Below are 22,548 nucleotides of genomic sequence, written 5' to 3' on the forward strand. Positions count from 1 at the left end.
TCCTCATTTGTGAAGCTCTTTACCCTCTTGGCTTCTGTGACAACATACTCTTTTTCCTCATGACCTTCCCTTCATGGTGTCCCCATAGGTGCTTTCATCCATCTCACAGTTACAGTCATCACCTAGATCTTGATCATCCCCTAGTCTACAGCTCCAACCCAAACCTCTTCCCCAACTTCAGCTTCCTCTAACTGCCTGCTGACATCTCCACTTGCCAGTTCCATAGGCACCTAACCACATACATAACAGAACACACCTTTCTTCCACACTGCACCTCCAAAATCTCTACCTCCTCCTGAAGTCTATTTCTCACCTGACCTCTTAACCATCAGTCACCCAAAGAAGAGACCAGATAATCATCCTTGCTCCTCCCTTCCACTCATCCCTACATTTAATCAATAATCAAGCTGAGCCAGTTTTAACTCTTTAGTATTTCTTTAATACAGGACCATCGTTGCTACTACTGTCCTCCTTCAGACCTTCATTATCTCTTGTATTATTGCTGCCCTAGCTTTGAGCTTCCAGTTTTATCCCTTCAAATTCACACTTCAAGTAGCCACTGGTGTGTGCTCTGTAAATTGTAAATCCAACCAGCTTCCTTCCAGGTGTAAAACCATTCCCTCACCCAGATTCACAGGAGGAAGCCCACTTGGTGTCATAGTTTAAAAGGCTTGCTACTTGGTCTTTCCCTCCCTGTTTTTCCAGCCTGATTAAGAGCAAACTGCTTGCTGGTTTTCACTATCACTACACTGTTTCTTGTCTCAGTGCCCTTGTTCATGCTATAACCAATCTATGCAATGCCCTCTCTTCCCTGCCCCTACCATTTTCTGTATCCTGGCTTACTTTTACTCATCATTTAGTAAGTAACAGAGATGTCACCCTCCCAAAAATGTCTGTTCTGATCCATGCCTGTGTATTTCAGGGATCTTTTCTCTGTATAGCCATAATTATTGCACTTGCTGTCACAAGAAATAATTATCAATTTATGCATGTGTCTCCCTCCCCACCCCCACCTTTCATTAACTTTGAGGTCCTTTAGGAAAGACAATGTCTTAATCACTTTTGAATTCTCAAAGCTTAAAGTGTGTGGAGCATAGTAAACACTCACTGCATGTTGTGAAATGATAATACAAGTGAATGAGAAAATGAGTGAATGAATGAACGAATAAATAAAGGAGCCCCAGAAGAGCAGGCAATAGTCTCATTATCCTCATAATTTTTAAGCCAGTCCTTACTACAAATGGAAATGATACCTAGTTAACATCTGGTGAAACATCACCTTTGTTAGGGTTAAATGACCCCCATAGTTTTTAAGGAAATGGCATCAATTTCTCCTTTTCTACCCTCTTGGAAAGATTAAGATAAAACCACAGATAACTAGATAGAGAGTGAGCTGTCCATGGGTCAGTCCACCCGTGCTCCCTGACTAGACCTGCTGCTGGTCTGTCTGTGTAGTGAGGCAAGGACCACATGACGATGCAAAACTTACACCCTGGGAGCATACCCAGCTACATAATTTGTGCAAATGAAAATGTAGGGTTCCTTACTCAAAAAGCAGGGGTAAAAGTGCCATTAAAATTACATACAAAGCTTTTTACTTTCTTCCTTGGTCTTTGTCTGGACTTGCCATGGTGTTTTTTTGTTTGTTTGTTTGCTATTTAATGTTCTGAGTAAAGAAAAAATTCAAATTGTATGTTGTTAGCATGAATTTTGCCATTTGTTTTTATATTGTGCAACACCAATTTTAAACGCAAATATCAGAGCATTTAACTCATAAGCAAATCACCAAAATTACACAATTCCTGTTTATGACTTTAATCCAAAGAGTACATTGAGCTGGTTAAAAGCCTAACACAAGCCAAACTCAGGTAATATTGGAAGGAGGGAGGAAGAAGGCCCCCAGGTGTAGAACCAGCCCAAGGGAGACTTCCAGGCAAAGGATACTTGCAGGGAGAGTGCAGACCTCCACAGGCACCTGGGACCCTGCCTCCTAGTGCAGGCACAGGGGCCTCACTGCAGAGCCTGAGCCATGCCTCCCATCAGCCCCCTGACCAATGCACAGCACCTTGGACCCAGCAGCATCAAGCCAGGCATCTCCTTTTCCCACAGCCCATCAGCTCAGTTTATGGGAGATAGGGGACCTCCAAGGATTTTTAAATCTCTCTCTCAGGACACACTTGGTACCTGGGTTAAAGGGAAACTCCGGCCTGCTGCCCACCCGATGTGTTATGGTGCTGTCAGCCAGGGAGGGAAGAAGGGATACCATGTCCCACCCCAAGGTACAGAGAGTATGAGCACCCAACCCTCACCTTCCCTGTGCTCGTGCCCAGACCCTGCTTAGGGTGGAGAGCCGAGAGGCAGCAACTTCCGAGGTAGGTTGGGACGGGGTAGTGGGTAGGGGGATGTAGTCCAGGTAGAGCCCAGGGAGCAGTGAAGAAGTTTTCAGTGGAATCTATTCCCTAGAAATGGTAGAAACCCCAGCACATACTCCATTGTCCATCAGTTTTCACTTACAAAATATAAGTCCAAAGAAAAAAATTATGACGAATTTCAAAACACCAGCCACAGAGCATTAAACTCCAAGCACAGGGCTCTTCTGAGCCTGGGGCCCTGCAGGACGCCCAATTAAGTGACTTGCCCATGGCCACAAAGCTAAGTAAATGGCAGAGCTAGGAATAAAACCTACAGTTTTTCCACCACACATGCTGCCTTTTTCAGAATAGACTATTTCTGGCAAAAACAACATGAAACTAGAAGATTTACAGCTCTATGTTCTTAACAAAAAAGATGGAGGGGGAAAAAAGTAGTTCCTAGCAGGCATACTTTATTTTTAGCAATTTTACTTTATAGTTTATAAAGCAATTTCATAAACATTATGTACCACATCCCTGAAAGGAAGGCATCATTGTTATCTCCACTTTACAGATAAAGAAAGGAAGCTTATTTGCCCGGAGTCGCTCTGCTATTAAAGAGCAAAATTGTGATGTGAACCCGGGAGCTCCCAAGTCCATATTCTTTTTGTTAATGTCCAATTCATTAGTAGAGCTTGTGGGAAAGAAGGTTAATGCAGACCCCTGGGCTAGTAGGGGTATTTCATCCATCTGATCTCTGTGAGGCAATTCCATGTGGCAGACACCTGTCTGGACACTATGGGATGCTGGGCATCTGGTTATCTGCTTCCATCGTTCATTTTATTGCCACCTTGGTTACCACAGCAGCTCTGCCACTTACTATGTGATCTCAGTCAAATTCCCAGTTATCTCTAAGCTTCAGTTTTCTCATCTGTCAAATGAGGATATTAATAGAAATATCAATTTCATAGATTTTTTTCTGAGGATTAAACCAGTGTCTGGCCCATAGTCAATACAATAAATATTAATAGACATTGTTTTATTATTATTATTAATTCAGTTGGTGCAGTCGGCTGAGCCCAAGTCCCTGTCCTCTCTCATAATTATATAAATGTATCTCTTAACACTAAACACTCATTTAAAGAAAATGACTTCCCCCTAAACAAAGAGAATTACTTTTCAAACAATGTAAGTACATGAATAGATTTACTTCCTGCTAGAACCTTCAGAACAGATGCTGTGTTGGAAGGGAACTTCTGGTCCAACTTTATCATTGTTCAGTTGAGAAAATTAAGTCCCAAGGAGGTTAAATGACTTCCAGGTTTACAAAATTAATTCACGATAAGCAAGGACTCCTAATTCAGTGCTCATCTCCAATGAATGCTGCTTCTGTAGGATAAAACGTCACTCCATTTGTATCTTGGCTTTGAAATATACCTCTGCTTTCTCATAATACAGCATGATTATGACAACTGTATATTCTTATTTTGTTCATTGTAATTGACATTGATAATCTTTATATGATCATTATACCATGGATAATTACTTAAATTCATTTGTGCCCCTTGTACACATAGACTGAAGGGTATACCAGTATTATTTTCACAGTATGTTCTCTTTTTCCCTGCCGGATAGGAAATATTTTTGAGCCATATGGGATCCTAATTCTCTGAATGCTTTTAGATTATCAGATGTCTCAACTGACAGTCCTGGATGAAAGTCAAATCATGGGAATTTGCAAAACTAAAAAAAAATTAAGAACATTTTGGTGTTATCATGTACCAAAAACTCCATCTTTATCTTTCCTTCAATTAGGAAAAAGAAAATCAAATATCCTGAATATTAGAATTTGCAGCTCAAACTTTTCAATCCTTTCCTACAAACTTAGTTAGTGATTTTTAGATGAGGTGTTTTAATAATCTGTACTTGACTTTTTACTTTTTACTTCATTCTTTCAGGTTTTGTTTTATTCAAAATTTAGCAAACAGATGATAAGGAGAGGTGCAAAGGTGCTCAAAGCATGTTTATTTCTCCTAAGAAGTTTGCTGTTCAAGAAAAAAACAGGACATATAACATAAAGTAGAAAGAAACAAGAGATTCTATGGCCTATTTAGAATCTGCTTTAACCTGGGAAGGATATGTCTGTTTTTAAGAACTCTCAGGTTGATATGAAGGACTTTATGATGGTTTGGGTACCAGTTGAATATTTTAGAAGTATAACCCAACACCTTCTCTCTTTAATTAGAAGAATGAAACAAGGAGACATTCAATAATTTTTACTATAAGAAAAAGTGCCTTCTTTTCTTTCTCCTATCTCTCATTCTGATTGAGTCGTATTATTTCGTTAAGAAAACAGTGGGAGAAAATGAGACAGAGTATTCTTCATGATATACTTGCTATTAAAAAGAAAAAGGACTATTTGTGTGCCTTGTACAGATTTTCCCTTTGTATTCAACACAAGGCCAAATAGTGGAGTAAGATAGCTCTACAACAGCTCAAAGGATTCTTCTTAATTGTGGTTTTGCTCAGGTTTTGGTTTAACTTCTTGGTTGGATTAGCCTGCCTGTCTAACCCACAATGACCATCTCCTCACCCTTAATTCCAGTGTTGTGTCAGTCCATCCAAGGTGCTATAACAAAATACCATAGACTGTTGGCATATAAACAACAGAAACTTATTTCTCACAGTTCTGCAGGTTGGGAAGTCCAAGATCAAGTTACCGACAGATTCAGTGACTGGTGAGGGCCCACGTCCTGGTACATAGGTAGCCATCTTTTCTCTGTGTCCTCACTTGGTGGAGCAGGCAATGGAGCCCTCTAGTGCTTCTGTTATAAGGGCTCTAATCCCTTTTAAGATTAAGACCTTAGCATCTCTCAAAAGCCCCATCACATTGGGGATAAGTTTTCAACATAGGAATTTGGGGGAGGGACGGGGGCATTCAGTCTAAAACATCGTGCAAGTGAGTTGCTCTACCATCAGATTTTTAAATGAAGCAAGTTGAAATAAAGTCTTCACTGGTGAAAAAATGTTTTTCTACTGAAGACATTTTTCTTAAAATGTCTTCAAAACTAAAACCATAATTATATGTGGAGAAAGAATATTCTGGTCAACTGTTTCAATAGGATAATAATTATCCACCATCCATCAAAGGCATTCCAAGTTACAAACAATCTGACCACAAACCTTGACATCTCAAGAGTTCAGGGAAGAGCCACACACTGAGGCCAACCTAACGTACCCCCAAGTGTTCTCATTGTTTCTGCTCTGTTAAGATTATAATGTGTTTAAGTTTCAAGTGTAAAATTCTTTCCTATAAAAAGATTAAATTTGTGTAAATATGTGCTTCCTTTAGAATCATGATGACTCTGTACAATCTCTGGATGCCTGTCATCTTCAATTAGAAGCTGCAAGCCACTCCTAAATCTAAAATCTGTCAACCTTATGAACACTTTGTTAATTTCACATCCAAACAGAATGGTGAGCAGAAATGAAAATCTACAGAAAATAAATTCCTTCAAGTAATCATTTTATGAAATTCCACAATTTTAAGTCAAAATGAAAAGAGGTAATTTAAAATATTGACACCCCCTCCCAGTTTGGTGCTGATAACATTCATTCTTTGTAATATCCCTTCTCTGTTTTTCTTTGTGGTTATCACAGCCAGGTCTGTTCAAAGTAGATTGTAAATACCCTGCTTGCCTCTATTATGACCTCTATTACATACCATAGTCCATATGTTCATCATTATTTTCACTGAGAGATCTACACTGGTCAGAGCCACTTAGATACAAAAGATGGAGAGAGTTTAAGTAATCTTTCTTATTCAGGGACTAACCCTCCCATAGCCCATGCTTGCCTGCTTACAGATACCTAATGGGGACATTTGTTTTGGAGGGTCAGTTGGACTGTGGACCCCTCCTCTGTCACTTTGGGATTTGGGGTGAGGGGGTGGTGTTGGCAGAGAGGTAAGTAGGCTTATTCATTTATTTTTACTGGAAGTACTGGGCATTGAACCCAGGACCTCGTGAATGCTAGTCATGCACTCTACCACTGAACTGTACCCTCCCCTCTCTTTCTGTCACTTTGTTGGCCCCACTCATCCTGGGGGAAGTCACAGCCACTTTCTTATGGACACAGGAAGGTATGAGGTGACTCTCTCCCTTTTCATCAGAGAAGTAAAAAATTTTTTAAAGCTCCCCAGGGGGCAAATTCTGTCATATGTCCAACCATAGCTTCAAGGGAGGCTGAGAACATTTAGCTTGTCCAGCCTTCATAGTAGAAGATAGCAAGGGAGAGCGGGATCAGCCTCCCAACAGTGTCTGCCACAGCCTAGAAACAGAATCGACACATCCGTGGAGTATGGACGCTTGCACTGTGATAAGTATTACTCACTATCAAAGGTGTATCAATTTAGGCCCTATATCAAAGACTGTTCTGACTTTTATCTTTACCATCTGGCTTTTCTTTTTGATTCACGTGAAGGTGATATTTGGTTTGGAAACTTGACTCCCCTTTGAGACCATTTCCCATGGTTCTCCAACAGGTCATATTTTTTTCCCTAAATTTTTATTGTGGTAGAATATACATATGTTAAAATTTATAATCTTAATCATTTTTAGTTATTAAAAATATTGGCTATGTTCCCTGTGTTGTACAATATATCCTTGTAGCTTGTTTTATAAAATATAATAGTTTGTACTTCTTACTCCCCTACCCTATATTGCCCCCCGCCCTTCTCTCTCAATAGGTCATTTTTTTTTTATTAAAGTATGGTCAGTTTACAGTGCTGTGTCAATTTCTGGTGTACAGCATAATGTTTCAGTCATACATACACATACATGTATTTGTTTTCATTTCTTTTTCACTATATGTTAATACAAAATGTTGAATATAGTTCCCTGTGCTGTACAGAAGAAACTTCTTGTTTATCTTTTTTATATATGGTGGTTAGTATCTGCAAATCTTGAACTCCCAATTTATCCCTTCCCACCCCCTTCTCCACCCACTAGCCATAAGATTGTTTTACTATGTCTTAGTCTGTTTCTATTTTGTAGATAAGTTCACTAGTGTCTTCTTTTTTCTATTTTTAGATTTCACTTATGAGTGATATCATATGGTATTTTTCTCTTTCTCAACAGGTCATATTTTATCACTTTTTCCTCAGATTTTGATGTTTCTGGGCTGTTGTTTCAATATTGGTTGTGGAACTCAACTTCTGTATCACCCAGTTTCTCCATCCATACTTCACACCATAGCCAGAGCACATTAAAAAATGTAAGACAGTTTATGTCGTGTAATGTTTTCCACTGCATTTAGAATAAAGTCAAGTCCTTATCAGGGTCTGCAAGGCCTGGCATTATCTATGCCCTGTTTCCCCCTCCAAAATCCTCTTACTAGCCTTCAGTCACTAAATTCCAATCTTACTAGCCTTCTATCTGTTCCTGTTCGTAGAACATCCCTGGCTCTTTTCTTACTTCCATGCCTTTGCAACTTCTGTTCCTTCTGACTGGAATTCCCTTCTAATGGCTCTTGTCATGGTTGGGTTGCTCCTTCTCATCCTTCACATCTCAGTTTACATGCCACTTTCTGAAAGAGGCCTTCCTGACCAGTCTTTTTAACAAAGTTGTTCCTTGTAATTTTTTTTAACACAGCACTGTATTCATTTCCTTTATAGCAGTTTTTACTAGCTGTATGACCTTGGGCAAATTATTAGGTTCTCCCTGTCTTCAATTCTTCATTTGCAAACCTCTGGGGTTGTTTTGAACAATCAACAAGGCAAAGCACTTAATAGTGCTTGGCATATATAAAACTCAGCTAAATAATAATTACTTGTCTTATTTTTTATTTGATTACTCTCTATTTTCCCCACTGGACTGTAAACTCTAAAAGTAGAGGGATCTTGTTTATCCTTTTCTCAGTGTATCCCAGGACCTGGCTCAGTGCCTGGAGCATTGTAAGTGCTCACAAAATATCAGTTGAACAAATATATGCTGAATAAATGAATGAGTGGCAGGTCCTACCTCAGTGGTAGCTTTGATTCTGGACTGGACTCTGCCAGGTTGTTTCCAGCGTTTGGTGGCCTCCTTTCTAAGGCTGCCAGATTCAGCAAATAAAAATACACGATCCCAGTTAAATTGGAATTTCTATATTTTATCTGGCAACCCTACTTCCCACACTACCACCTTCACCCTTAATAAGCATCACTTTCTCTCTCTCCTTCCCTCCCTCCATGCCTTTCTCTTCCTCTTTGCTCCTCTCCTTTTAAGTTTGTTTGGCTATTTCTGAGTATAGCTCTCAGTGTCAGGAGACCCCATCATCCTTAAATCTGTTGAGGTCTGATCCTTGAAGACACCACCTCTTTGATGGACTAATGAGTGCCCTTTATGACTAGCCTACGGTTCCCAGAGGGCTAAATTATCCACCTTCACCATTAGTCTCCTCAGGGGACTACAACTCACTCTCTTCTCTTTGAATTTAGAACATGTTAAGTTAGGGACATAAATGTCTTTAATTCATTCTCAGACATCTTCTACCTTATTATGTCCTTTTTAGACATCCTCCCTCCTGAATCATGGTTTTGAAAAAGACCTGTAGGAAGATTACGCAAACATGGCCCTGACCCTGAGAACTTCACTTTCCCAGTTGAGCAGCCAGATGATTTGCCAAGGCTCTGCAGCAGAGCAAACAAGTACCAACTCAAAGCCATGCTATTATTCCCCACCTCCCAGCACCTCCCTGGCTCATAACATGGCAGGTTACTTGGTATTTAGCTAGGAACACCCTGGGTTGCTTACATTAACATGCTTGGTTCTAGGTTACACTAAGATAGTTGGAAGGAGAACTAACCACTTGACCTTTCAGAAGATAAATAACATATCTGAAATGTATTGGCGGAACTATGGCGGCGGTCACTTTCAATGGTATGTAAGGCTGTGTGTGAAAATAGAGTCATGGGAGTTACTTCTTGGCAGTGGTATACGTCTGTTGAATGGAATCTCCATCCAGAGAAGGTCCCCTACTAAACATTTGGTTCTCTTTCCATAGTGAAGGAAGCATGAGCATCAGAGTCTGACTAAATAAAACACTGATCCCAGATCTGCCATATGCTAACTGTGTGAACCTGGCTAAATTGTTTCACAGCTCTGACACTCAGTTTCCTTGTGTATGAAATGAAGGTCCTGCCCCTTACTGTAGAAGATTGTTGTAAGATTTATAAATAAGAAGGGCAGAGTACCTGGTACATGGTGAATGCTTAATGGCTGGTAGCTATTATTAGTCATCTTAGGCACTTTTTCCTGCTTCCTTGTGTGTGGCTGTGCTGGTCATACCCAGGAGCAAATTTTGCTTCTCTCAAGAGAAGCCTGTCCTTTTGGAGTTCTCTATCACCAGTGAGAGATCATTTGCAAGAGGAGCCTGTTCTAAATACAAAGGTGCCATTTTCCTCTTCTGTTAAGAGCAGGGGGTCCAACCTAACCTAATCGCTGCTCACTTTTCTCTGGTAAGGCACTGGGAAATGTTTAGCATATTAGATAGAAGAACAAAACTCAGATACCTGCCAAGAGTATGTACAGCCTACCCAAGGAAAAAAAAATTTTTTTTAACTTCACAGCTTGAGATTGGAAAAGGACACAGGACAGCTGCTAACTGTTTTTCTTTCATCTCCGCTTTTGGCATGTTCTTCTAATAGCTCTCCTGTCACACTCAGTCTGCAGTGCAGTGGGAGCTAAAAGAGTAGGACTGAGGTGTCCCCACAACCCTATCCCACCCCCTGTTCAGATTCAGCTTCTGCGAAAGACCATTTAAAGAATTTAATATCTGCCCTACCCCTTTGGGAATGGTGTAACCCAGCTAGACACCACGCTTCAAAAGAGAGAGGCAAGTCAAAGCCTTGCAGATAGTTAGGGAACGTTTAGAATGGAAAAGCCCCCAGGTCCCTCCCAACCCTGATTCCATGATTCAGTGAGCAGAAAAGACTGGAGCAGAGAAGGGAAGAATAGATCAGATGGCTTTCCAAATTCCCTTCTATAGAGTGGAATTCATCATTGCTTAAACTCTATAAAGTCAAACATAAAATCCGTTGCACACTTGCTTTCAAATGTGAATTTCAAATGGCTCCAAAGTAAAATACAAATGGTTTAGGTCTAACCACATTTTTTGTTTACTAAACCTTTTCTCTCCCACACTAACCCCACCGGAAGCAATATCAGATGATAGTTATGAGAAAGGCTCCTATCACTTATGGAAGCAAGTTATATAAGTCCCTACCTAACAGGGTTGTGAGAATTAAATAAAGTAATATTCCTAAGGCATTTAGAGCAGTGCCTGGCACAGAATAAGGACTCAATGCGTGTGCAACTTACTTTGCGCTAACTTCCACCAGCTGCTATTAGTGTGAAAATAGAAGGAAGGCAATAGGTGTTTATATGCTTTATGTTTTCATATGTATGTATCAGAAAAAAGTAAGAGCATACAAATAAGTTTCTTTTTTTTTGGTCACATCAGCTTTTCTTCTTTCTTGTGGAAACTGGGGATGAGCTAAAAATGAATAGTCTACCTCTCTTATAGCTATGAAATTTTTGACCAAAGACAGTCTTTTATAAATATACATAGTTCTAAAATCTACATGAACACATGTTGCAAATGAATTATAATTATAATTTATGATATCACCAAACCTTGCTCAATACTTTAAGAAATAAATAATTGATTGCTTAAATATCCTTCCCTTCTCTCTGTAGCTTGAAAACAGATGTTTCAAAGGGGGAAAAGGCTTGAAAAATAAAAAGGAAAAAATTGGTAGCATAAAACTTTCAGTCATGTTAACTGTTAGGTGCTAATCTTAAAAAATGAGTCTATTCAAATATATAACTTGCATATATCAGATGCTGTCTAAGTTACTGCTCAGCGATATGACATTTATTTGAATCATAATCCATGTGGTCTGAAGAATCTAAAAAACTTTCCTCATAAGCTAAAAACATGAAAATTTAGTTAAGCTGTGAACAAGAAATTCTATTGCAGTAGACAGAATATGTTCAAATGGAGGGCTAAGATAGATGTAAAAAATATACTACAAAAGTTTCTTCTACTACCATTTTATTAATGTGAGAGAGGGAATTAAAACTGGAAGAAGCACATCATCCATTATCTGATCACTTGTGTTTCTGTCTGATAAACTAAATAAAGCTTCGTTCCAACACTGATAGGGGATTATAAATTTCGTCTTTATTGCAACAGTTTTTATCATTTTCATGCAGCAAAGACATACATTGAGTTTACCTGTAAATTGATATTAAATTGACTTAAAGTCTTTATAGAAGCTAAGACATAGCATTGTTATTCCAAGAAAATCATATGTAGTTTTATGCCACTATGTCATTTGTGCTGTTAAAGATTATATTAAAAATACACTATTTTTTCCATGTGTGAGTTTGCAAGATCATGGTGTCATTCTATTACCCAAACATTCTGTTTTAAATATTTGAGGCCACACAAACTGTAAAGAAGGATCTAATTTAGTTAATTGTAGAGCAAAAGAAATTTTCTCCAATCAACAGTATCTTCTTGATTTTTTTCAGTCTTGAACTGAAGAGAGAGAATAAATAACATCCAACTCAAGTTTGTATTAAAAAGAAACCAGTTCTCTATGGTCCTTAAATATGTTTCCTTAGCATTTTACATAATTTGCAATGTGAAGGAAAGGCTTTGAAACAAATATGACATTAAGGTTATGAAAATGAGAACTTTTTAAGTTGGAATTCTCAGAGGCAGAAGCGATCAGTAGAGATATTTTTGAGAAATGATTTCAATAAATAGCTTTTCTACTTTTAATGGATCATTAAAGTACAAAGCACTTCTTTTTATTCTATTTGGTCATCTTATAAGTTTATCACAGCTGAGAAAATCCAATACGTAAGAATACATAAGCTATTCTCCCCATGGTCAGAGAACTTCAGCTTTCAGCTCTCATTGCATAGAATATTAGATTATTTTTCTTCATTCTATGATTAAAGAAAACAACAAAGACTCCCAGGATTAAACATTTCCTGTCAGTAAAAGAACAGCTGTTTCAAAAACACTGCCTTGGGCCTTTGATCTTTCTAGAAAGTCGTTGACTAAACAACTTAATCTACTGATGAGTATTCCTCAAATGTCTGCACCTCATGCCTGGTAGTGGGCTAAGAAAACAGTAAATAACTTCTCAATTGGACTTGTCATTTTGGTCACATAGATTTCTCACCCCATAATAAAGAAACACCAATGAAAGTAGAACCAGCTACTAATTTGTTTTAATGACTGAAAAAATTAGAAAAGAATTTGCTAAAAATTCTAAATTTAATGTTCATGAACTTTGACTCAGAGGCACATCAATGATGTCCTGATGATGGTGCATGAGTGTGTTTGACTCCCTGTTCTGATTCCCTGTTGCATCCTCATTTTGGCCCCCTTCATGTGATTCTACTACAGTTTCAATGTCTTTAACTGTCTAGTAGAACATTCTCTGATGAGGTGAATGTTCTCTTTATGCATTGTCTAATATTTAACCACCAACCACATGTGGCCAATGAGTCCTTGAAATCAGGATTGAAAAGAATCAACTAGGAATGACAACTGAGAGGTCATTCTTAACATTTCATAGAGAAATTATGTGGCATTGATGGAGGTAAAGCCTATTGGGGTGGGTTGAGGAGTAAGTGGGGGATGAAGAGGTGGAGACAGCATGTGTACTGGGCGGATGAGGAGGTAGAGAGTGCCATGCAGTAGGTGGTTAAGTAGAAGATGGCGATGCTGGAGCTTTTCTCCAAACACCATTGATCTGGCAGTCATGTGAAAAATTGATGGAGGAAGGAGGACTGTAGAGTTTATGTTCAGCTTTTATTGAGGAAAAAGGAATCTGAGATTTTCTGACATTTAGTGAAGGCAAGTGATAATATGAGAATAAACTTTAGCTCCCTAGGAAGAATAACAATGTTTATTGTCCTTGATGGCACAACTGTTACACAAATACATGTGAAATAGCTAGTTGCAAGATTTGAAACATCTGATTTTTCTCTGAAAAGCTGTAAGAACCCATGATACTACAAAAATGAAGTACTCTATAATTTCTCTTAATAAGAAATTTCATAAGTTCCTAATACTGAGATTGATTTGTCAATAGGAAAAAAAACCATGCATTCTTGCACTTCTCTATAATTACTTCTTGAAGCTATTTAGGTTACAAGTTCTGAAACACTAAAATGTAATTTCAAACTATACGGTCTATATTTATACAGAGTGAAACTAATCAAAAATTTGGACATGACTGAAATCACAGCATTTTAGAATTGAATGAGTGTTTGTTGAATGACTTCATTTAGTGGGTGAGGACCATGAAGCCCAGAAATAATATATGACTTAACCACATTTACCTAGACAAGACTCAGACCCAGGTCTTTAAGACTCCAAGCCTGGTGCTATCTTGAAAAAAGACTGGCTAGATGATGCACCAGGATATTTTTGGTATCCCTATACATTACAATAAGAGAGAAAATAGAAAATTTCTAACAGCATGCCTCACTGGGGACAGAGTATCCTTTTCTTTACATTTCCACAATTAGGATCATTTCCTCTTGGGCACATTCTCACCATTTGCATTGTGCTTCCTATAGTTTTCACTCATCTTTCAAACATGTTTGGTAGTTATCCTGTATGCTAGAAAATCTGACCCAAAGAGAGGTGTCTAACTTTCCTACAATTCTTCAAAATGTTTCCTCCCTTACGGAAGATAGAGAAGGCAGTATATTGGTGGTTTAGAGGAAGAACAATGGTCTTTAAGGATTTAATTCTTCAAATTATTTCAGTATTCTGACATTGAAGTCAAAAGTTTTCAGTATTTTACCTATAAATAGTAGCTAATTCAGACTGTAGCATTCTGGTGTGTTTTGTGTTTGTACAAAGAAACTAGGTTCTATATTTTGCATAAGCTGAAGTTGTGGGCTGGTAATTTAGCCCATGGAAAACCCTGGTAATGGTTTAATACATAGGTGGCCAAAGGTTCTTTGTTTTTCTGTTTTTGTTTTTAAGGGCCTTTTAACTCCTTTGGAAAACTCTTTAAAGAGTGAAAGTCAAACACAGAATGGTATCATATATCCAGCTCATGACACAATAGTCCATTTCTGAAAATAATAACACTTTCTCAAAATGAAGTCATTTATATTCTTAGCCATGCGCTATTGTGTGCCCTGAGTAATTTCTTGAGAGCAATGTTTCCTATGGCATATTGCCAAGACTGGCTTTATTTGTTTTTCATTAGGCTTTTTATTATCATGCTGCTATATACCTGGATCATTCTGCCTCCTCCGAGACAGCCAGGGTAGCTTAAGCACAGGAATGATGCTATGAGTAGGTGGAATGTTTTTGTCCAGTGAATGCCCATTTTAAATGCATAGCTGTGGTACCATTTTAGTGACTTTAATCTTTCTAAGAACGGTCAATTATCCACTTATAACATAGTCTGATATTAAATTGTTTACATTCATCTATTCTGTGCCTGTCCAGGGAAAGCCATTAGTCTTTGCACCACACTAGACTGGCCCTTCCTCCTTCACCATCTCAGAAAAGGCATTATGATCCACATCTATTGCCCAAGCCTGGAACTGATGTGTATTCTGCATTTCTCCATCATTCTGCACATTCAATCACCAAGTAAAACTTCTTGATAGTTTTTAAATCCACCCACTTCTTTCTGTCTCCCATGACCACTGCCTTAGTCTAAGCCCACGTCATCTCTAGAACAACTATTATAGCCCCCTAATGGTGTCCATGCTCCCATGATTGCCCTTTCCTGTTCATTCTCTTTTGCTTCAAATGTCCTTAGGTAGCCGTTGCTCTCCATAAATAGGTAGTCTGTAATTTCTATTCATGAGTGTTTTTGTTTTACACATTGATAAGGCAGAATTTGATTTGCCCATAAAAGCAGTGATCTGAGTTCTTGAATTTCTCTATAGACTCCTTAATTTAAAAGGAAGCTTTAGCTTGCAATATCCAAATGATGAAAATTTAGGGATGAAATAAGCAATTTATAAATTTCTGTGTTAGAATATGAATCCAAGTTAAAAAAAAATCATTGAAATCAGAGAATTTCAGGACTAGACTGATCCTTGGAGGAGATTATGTGGCTCAACTTCACCATATTATAGGTAAGAAAATGGAGACTCAGCCTCAGAAACCAAATTAATCTTTCTGAATTTGGGGTCTCATCATGTAATTCCTTTTCTTAAAATCCATCCATGGCTTCTCATTATGGTCAAGACAATGTTTAAATTCCTCAGTGTGGCACATCTGTATAGACTGGTCTCTCCTTTTGCTCCTCTCTCCAACTCATCCCAGAACTCGATGTTTCTAATCCTACCATCCTTCAGATATCTGATTAGACATCATCTCCTCCAAAAACATCCCCTCTACACTCCCAAGCATGTGTCACCGTCCTAGCACATTCACCGCATTCTAACTTCCTTTGAACAATCTGTTTCCATCACTGAACTGGAAGGAATAGACAGTTGAGGGCAGGGACCTGAATCTTATTCATTGTTCTATCCCCACATCTTGATCAGCGGTCTGGCATTCAATATTTAAAATTAATTATTAATTCTCTTTCAACTTGTCTAGTATACTGTAATTTTTCTGTCAGCTCTCCTTACAAAATCTATTTTCAGAGGAGAAAAACTAATTCATTCACATCAACGTAAAGGTCACTGATAGTTTTAAATGGCAACTCTTCCTAGAAACATATACATTTTTAGAAGAACAGACTTTTGAGTCACAGGAATGAATTCCCAATGCAGATAATCCAACCATAAATAGTAAACCATGAGAGTATTTGTGAGGGAAAGGAAGCTTTCCCAGAACCTTCAACTCAGTCACCTAGGTGACCTACCCTCACCTCACCCTCTCAGAAGAATTACTCCGTTTTTGTTAACAAAAATCAGATCACTTGTTGGTTATTTTTCTCTGTATCAAGCAAATAATTATTCACCCACAGTAAAAATGCCTGAGTTAATTTATAGCATATCTGGTTTTGTTTCAGGGAAGCAATGTTATGGAAGATCAGGATTTGTTAGAAATTGGAATCCTTAATTCTGGGCACAGACAAAGAATTCTACAGGCAATCCAGCTCCTTCCAAAGGTAAGCTATGCTTTATTACCCCAGCCCTATCCGTCCTGTTGGTTTTAAGTCCAGGTGTACAAGGGGTATTAGCATTTAGGACAACATGTCTATATATTGATGCAACTGCCCAAAGCAGGTCTTCCTAGTCCAGTTAAACATTCAGACTCATAAGCCTACTATGAGCCATAGAAGATTTATCAAGAAAGATGTAATACAAGAAATGCCACTGGCCAGCAGGGCAGCTTCAGAATTTCTCTTCGGTGGGATTCTTTATATCAGTACAAACATTAGTCCAGGCTCCCCCAGGTGAAAGATCAGGTACAAGAAGACAGGATCAATATTGAGTGGGTATAAGAATGTTCCTGGATTAGAAACCTCATGCCCTGTAAGAGGCAATATCTCTTGTAACAACTCCATAGCCCTAGCCTTCAGGGACAAGGGATCTGCCTAATCACGAGTCATCACTCAGGGAAGTCCAAAGTATCACATCCCTGTCAGGTATTCATAGTTCATGTGTAAATCTTCCTAGTCCAGATGCAATTTACCAACCAGGCATCATTTTAGCTGTAAGTAGTATGTTACCTAGCAACAGAGTTGACCTTCTAGTTCCAGATAAGGTTTCATAGGAGCCTAAAGCAGGAGGTAGGATCTGAGCACTGGTCTTCAAGAAATGTAGGATTTTAATTGGTGAGAAAAAGGAAAGGCATTTCAGGGATCAGCAGGAATCCTATAAATACAGATATGGTCCAGGCAACAAATTGCCAGAAGCATTAAGGGATCAGTGATGCTGTGTGATTTAAAATCCAATGGGATTTGCACGACAATGTGAATGTCCTTAATGCCACTTCAAGATGGTTTAAGGTGGTAAATTTTATGTTTTGTTATTTCACCACAATTTTAAAAAAAGAAAAAAAAACCAATGTGATTAAAACAATTGGAGTGTGGAGTCAGAGATAAAACAGAAGAAGTAGGTTGGGTCAGGTTGGTGTCAGGCTAAGGAATTTGAAATTTATTCTGTAAGCACTGGGGAATGGACATGACTAGACTGCTTTCAGGCAGTTAATTCTGGAGGCAGTGTAAGAGAGGAATTAGAAGGAGGGAATACTGAAGTTGGGACATCCAGCTGGGAAAAGATTCAGGGGGCAGGGTTGGAGGCAGGTTAGCAGATGGACAGTCATGGAGGCGTCTAGATACATGAATTTATCATACTTTTGTATTCTCCTGTGCTCCTTTCCTCTCTGAGGAGGTTATAATTTCTCCTTCTTGAAATGCGGAAGATAAATATTAACCACTGTTTCTAAGGAAGTGACATGATGAAGTTTGCCTGCTGACAATGAACTGAGTTTCTACTGATAGAAACTTAGCACTTTTGCAAATTCAAGGAAAGTTGAGCATACAGAGGAGTTTAATCATACAATTTTCTATACTAAAAGGAAAAGAATAAAGCATCCTTAGAACTATATATGGAAGTAATTCTTATTGACATATTGTTCACCTCACTACTTTTGTATTCTTACTTAAAATATTACTTCCTCAGCAAGTTTCCTCCTCACTCTCAGCAAGGATTTCTGCACTGCCATCTCCCCAGCACCTACCACACTGTCCAGCCCCTGGTAGGCACTCAGTGAATCAATGAATGCCTCCCCACTTGTCACAAATCTGCCCATCATTAAAGTTCAACTCAAATGGTTCTATATCACTTTCTTTGTGAAACTTCCCCTGAAGTGGATCCGCTTCTCACCACCTTAGTAATTATTACCCTAGTCCAGACCAACCACCTCTAATCAGACTAGCATAACAGATCCTAACCTGTCGTCTTTAGGTTAGACCACTTGAGTCAATTTCTCATTAGTATTCTTGCCTGGATGATGCATGGATGCCTAATCTCTATCCTAGTTACCTTTCTTACCACTTTACAATTGGATTTCCACACAGCATTGAGCAAGAAACGTAAATCAGGTCATGCCACACCCTGCTTAAAGTCTCCAGTTGGTTCCCTTTATTTCTTAGAATAGAATCTTTACCATGGCATCTGAAAGTCCATGGAATCTGACCCCTTCCCACCAATATGACCTCATCTCTCACTTTCCCTTTCTCCCACACTCTAGTCATGTGGCTTTCTTCTTTGTTCTAGAACATGCCAAACTCTTTTTTGCCTCAAAGCCTTTCCATATTGGTCTATCTGCCAGGAAAGCCTTTTCCTTCAGATCTTCAAATGCTTGTTCCTTACACCAAGTCTCTACTCAGCAGTTACCTCCTCACGGAGGACTCTGTGCCCTCAGAGTCACACCTCTCGCCACTATCACTGTCCTTCATATTGTCCTGCTTTAGTTTTCTTCATAGCGCTTGTGGCTCCCTGAAGTTATATTATTTGTCTGTTTGTTCTTTTCCTTATTTTTCATCTCACATCCAGGTCAATGAAATAAGGGACCTTGGCTATATTTTTCCCTTCTATATATCCAGTCCCTGGAATAGTGCCTAGCACATCATAGGTGGTCAAAAAATAATTTGTGGAATGAAAGAATACTGTGCTCTCTCTTTCCTCTGAGATTTGATGGCCCTATGCTTGTTCTGTCTGAAGGTACCAATGATATTCTACTACTTCTATGTTATAAGCATCCTGAGGGCAGAGACAATTTCACATCCATCCTTGAACTTCCCACCATGTGTAGCTCAATACATGCACATTAAAAGGATGAAAGAATGAGTGACTGAATGAATGAACATTTTTTTACATGTTGTTCAAATATAAATTTTTTAAATCAATGAGTATCTCAATTTTTTAGCTATATCTATAATCCTATACATGCCATTTTGAGAAACAAAAGAATCTGAACCCAGAATTATTTGGAAAATAAATGAAGTGTTTATTTTTAAGGCAGAATCTCATTCCCTTTTGAGAAAACAATATAATAGAAATAATACAAAATGAAGCTGCTATCAAGAGGCTGATGCTGAACTGCTTACTATGCACCCAAATGAGTAGAGAATATATAAAAACATCCAAGCACGTGTTCAGCAGCACAAACAACGTGTTATAATGCTACAAATTGATGCTTTGCCTTCTTAGGTAATGAGCCCATCTTTAGATGGTTAATAGTGTAATTTCACTGCCAACACATTCATTTGCATTCACTCTAACTTAGCACTGCCAGAAAATGGACAAAATGTCTCTTCATTTTGTTTGTACAGTTTTGGTACTCAGAATATTTCGTCTTCAAATGTTCATCTGTCATGAAAAATATTCCATGATTGCTACCTGAGATCCTTTAATTAACATATTGTGTTTTGGAATTGGTGAGATTGTTCCTAAACAAGGAAAAGATGGTTTACTAAGTGCAATCTTGATCTGTTAGCACAGTTCAAAGCATGTTTTTCATGCTTTATTTGTATTTGTTGCTTCAAATTTGAAAGACAAAAGTTTATTCCTTTGGTAAGAATGTTTTTCTTGTAATATGCCCCTGTTAATATTGAAGTATTTACCAGTGCCAAGGTCTACCTGTTCTCCAGTACATTTGATGCATTGAACACATAGAATATGTTCCATGTGTTCTAAACATGGACATCCTTAGAACAGTAATCACATCATTCCCCTTCTCCATCCATTCTTTCCCTCTGTCTTTGACAGTGCTTGACCTTTAGTAGCAAAGCTTCATTATTCATTTTCACCCAGCATCCACTTCTGTCACCAACCCTAACACAGTCTTTTCTTAGGTCTAAAAGTTTCCCGGGACTTCTGAAGATCAAATTTTACCCTTTTCTCTTTTTGAGACAGGAAACACACCAAAAGTTCCATGAGAAGATGGCTTATTTTGCATTCTCCTAGAAACTTTAAGGATATTGGGCTTTTTCAGTCCCCTAAACACAGGGAAATTTTCTGACTACTTATTTGCAACATATCATTTACCTTTTTCCAGATAAGAATTCTGTATTGCCAAGTCTTTGGATAATGCTCTAAAATCCTTTTATAAAGACATAATCTCTTTTGTCCTTTGATAATAGAACACCTGGAGGTCAGGAATTCAAAGGATGTTCATTTTAAAGGTTTGCAGAATTTTGTGTCAAGGCCCATAGTGTATCTGCTCTCTTAATCTCTCATCCTGAATTGAAAATGTATTTCAGTACACTGGCAACTTTTGTATCACATGCTCACTTCATTTTTCAATTTGTTTCCTATTTTCCTGTTTCATAATATCTTTAGGAATTATCTGCTTTCCTTCGTTCCCACTCATCCTTCAACCTACTTGGGTCTAACTAGTTCCTCTGTTGCCACCCCATACAACCAGTGCCAAGGTCACCAGTGACCAGCAGACCAGAAATTCCATAAGCTGCTTTCACTTCACTTTGGCTTCAGTAAGTTCCAGTGCTCTTGTCAGCTGTCAACATGGTCCTCTTTTGGCCTCCACAGCACCCAGTTATCTTCCTGCCTCTCTGCTGCCCTCTCTCCTTGCCTGCCCATGCTCCTCAGTTAAACATTGGAGTTCCTCAAAACTCAAACTCAAAATACTTGATGACCTGTAAGTGTTGTTATCACAGGGCTCTTAATCATAGCACAGTTTCTGGTATTCATTGCTTTGTTCATTGCAACCCGACTTCTACTTTACTGCACAACGAACACATACATTTCAGCTGTCCAGTTCAGTTCAATTTTACCAATAATTGTTGAGTTACGTAGTTTCAATTGTTTCTTCACTGAATGGCATTGAATACCTCTGACCAGATAAATTACCCCATTCCCTATCCTCAGTTTGAGGTTTTGGTTGAAACAAAAATAGTTATCTCTTATTGCAGTAGAAAAATAAGATCTCTGTTAGTATCTATTGCTATATAATAAGTTACCCCAAATCTTAGTGGCATATAACAACATTTATTATCCCACTATTTCTGTGGAGTAGGAATCTGGGAGATGCTTAGTTTCTTAGGGTCCTCTGGTTCTGGGGTCTCTCACAAGACTACTGTCCTCTCACGATTCATCTGGGAAGAATCCACTTCCTAGCTCACTCATGTGGTTGTGGGCAAGATTCTGATCTTCAGGGGTTTTGGACTGAGGCCTTAGTGCCTCACAAGCTGTCGGCTGAAGGCCTCCCTCAGTTCCTTGTCACATGGGCCCCTCCGTGAAGAATCTCACAACATGAATCTGGCTTCAGCAGCACAAGTGAGAGGACAAGAAAGTGCTAGCAAAAGACAAGAAATCTCAGTCTTCCGTAACATCCCATCCTTTTGCCTGTTCTATTCATTACAGTCAAGCCATTAATCCAGCCCAAACACAAGGGGAGGTGGGCTCACTGGGGCCCATCTCAGAAGTCTGCCTTCTGCAGATACACTGTATGATGATCTTTTCAGTCTCGTTCAGAAATCCAGGCTTCTCCATCATGGGATTCTCCCATCTTGGAGTTCTTTGAGAGCCTCCGTAAGGGTAGCGGGGAGGGATGATCCCAGATGTTCTATTGCCAGGATTGGAAGTGCGTCACTTACTTTAGACCACATTTGATGCACCAGCATTCAGTTTCATGACCCTCACTCAACTCTAAGGTAAGCCAAGAAATATAATCTCCTTTCCCAGGAAAAGGTAACAGAATTCCTAAGAATCTAGCCATTCTGTGCCAGAAACACCTTTTTCTGCCCCTCAGCTGCTGCCCTTCTTCATAGTAGAATTAATTCCTTAACATTTACTCCTTGAAGAAGCCTTTTATGACATCCTCTATCTGGGCTAGATTTCTAATTGAACCCTTCTGTGTTCCCTCTACACCCTATAAAACTACCTATTGACTAGTTTGTTTCTGTCTTATTCAGGATTAGGATCTTTGTCATATTCATCGTCATTTCCTAGGCATGGAGCATCTGGACATAGTAATGCTCAGTTAATGTTTATTAAACTAGACCAAGCCAAACAAGAATGCAGATTAAAAATCAGTCCCGAACAGGTCAGGTCAGGACTCCCAAAGACTGTTTCCAGCTGAGCACCTTTATATTTAAATGTTTTACAAAGAAGTTAGGCAGGTCCTTCATGAATATAACACTTACAACGTGGTGGCCTGCACTTTCCTCCAG

The 22,548-nt window shown here is 38.8% G+C and overlaps 1 protein-coding gene across 9 annotated transcripts in view; it reads left to right on the forward strand.

Annotated features, from left to right (window-relative positions):
- ANKS1B (ankyrin repeat and sterile alpha motif domain containing 1B) overlaps positions 1-22,548 on the forward strand; it is an 860,784-nt gene that overhangs the window by 548,004 nt on the left and 290,232 nt on the right. For all 9 annotated transcript variants that reach the window (XR_012510715.1, XM_074375248.1, XM_074375245.1 and 6 more), the window contains exon 16: positions 16,417-16,515. Coding sequence is in view for 8 of the 9 variants with exons in the window: in XM_074375248.1 (XP_074231349.1) it covers positions 16,417-16,515 (99 nt within the window). In the remaining variant the exon portion in view is untranslated. The remainder of the gene's footprint in view (positions 1-16,416; positions 16,516-22,548) is intronic.

This window comes from Camelus bactrianus, chromosome 12 (assembly GCF_048773025.1).
Source record: "Camelus bactrianus isolate YW-2024 breed Bactrian camel chromosome 12, ASM4877302v1, whole genome shotgun sequence".
Classification (NCBI taxonomy): domain Eukaryota; kingdom Metazoa; phylum Chordata; class Mammalia; order Artiodactyla; family Camelidae; genus Camelus; species Camelus bactrianus.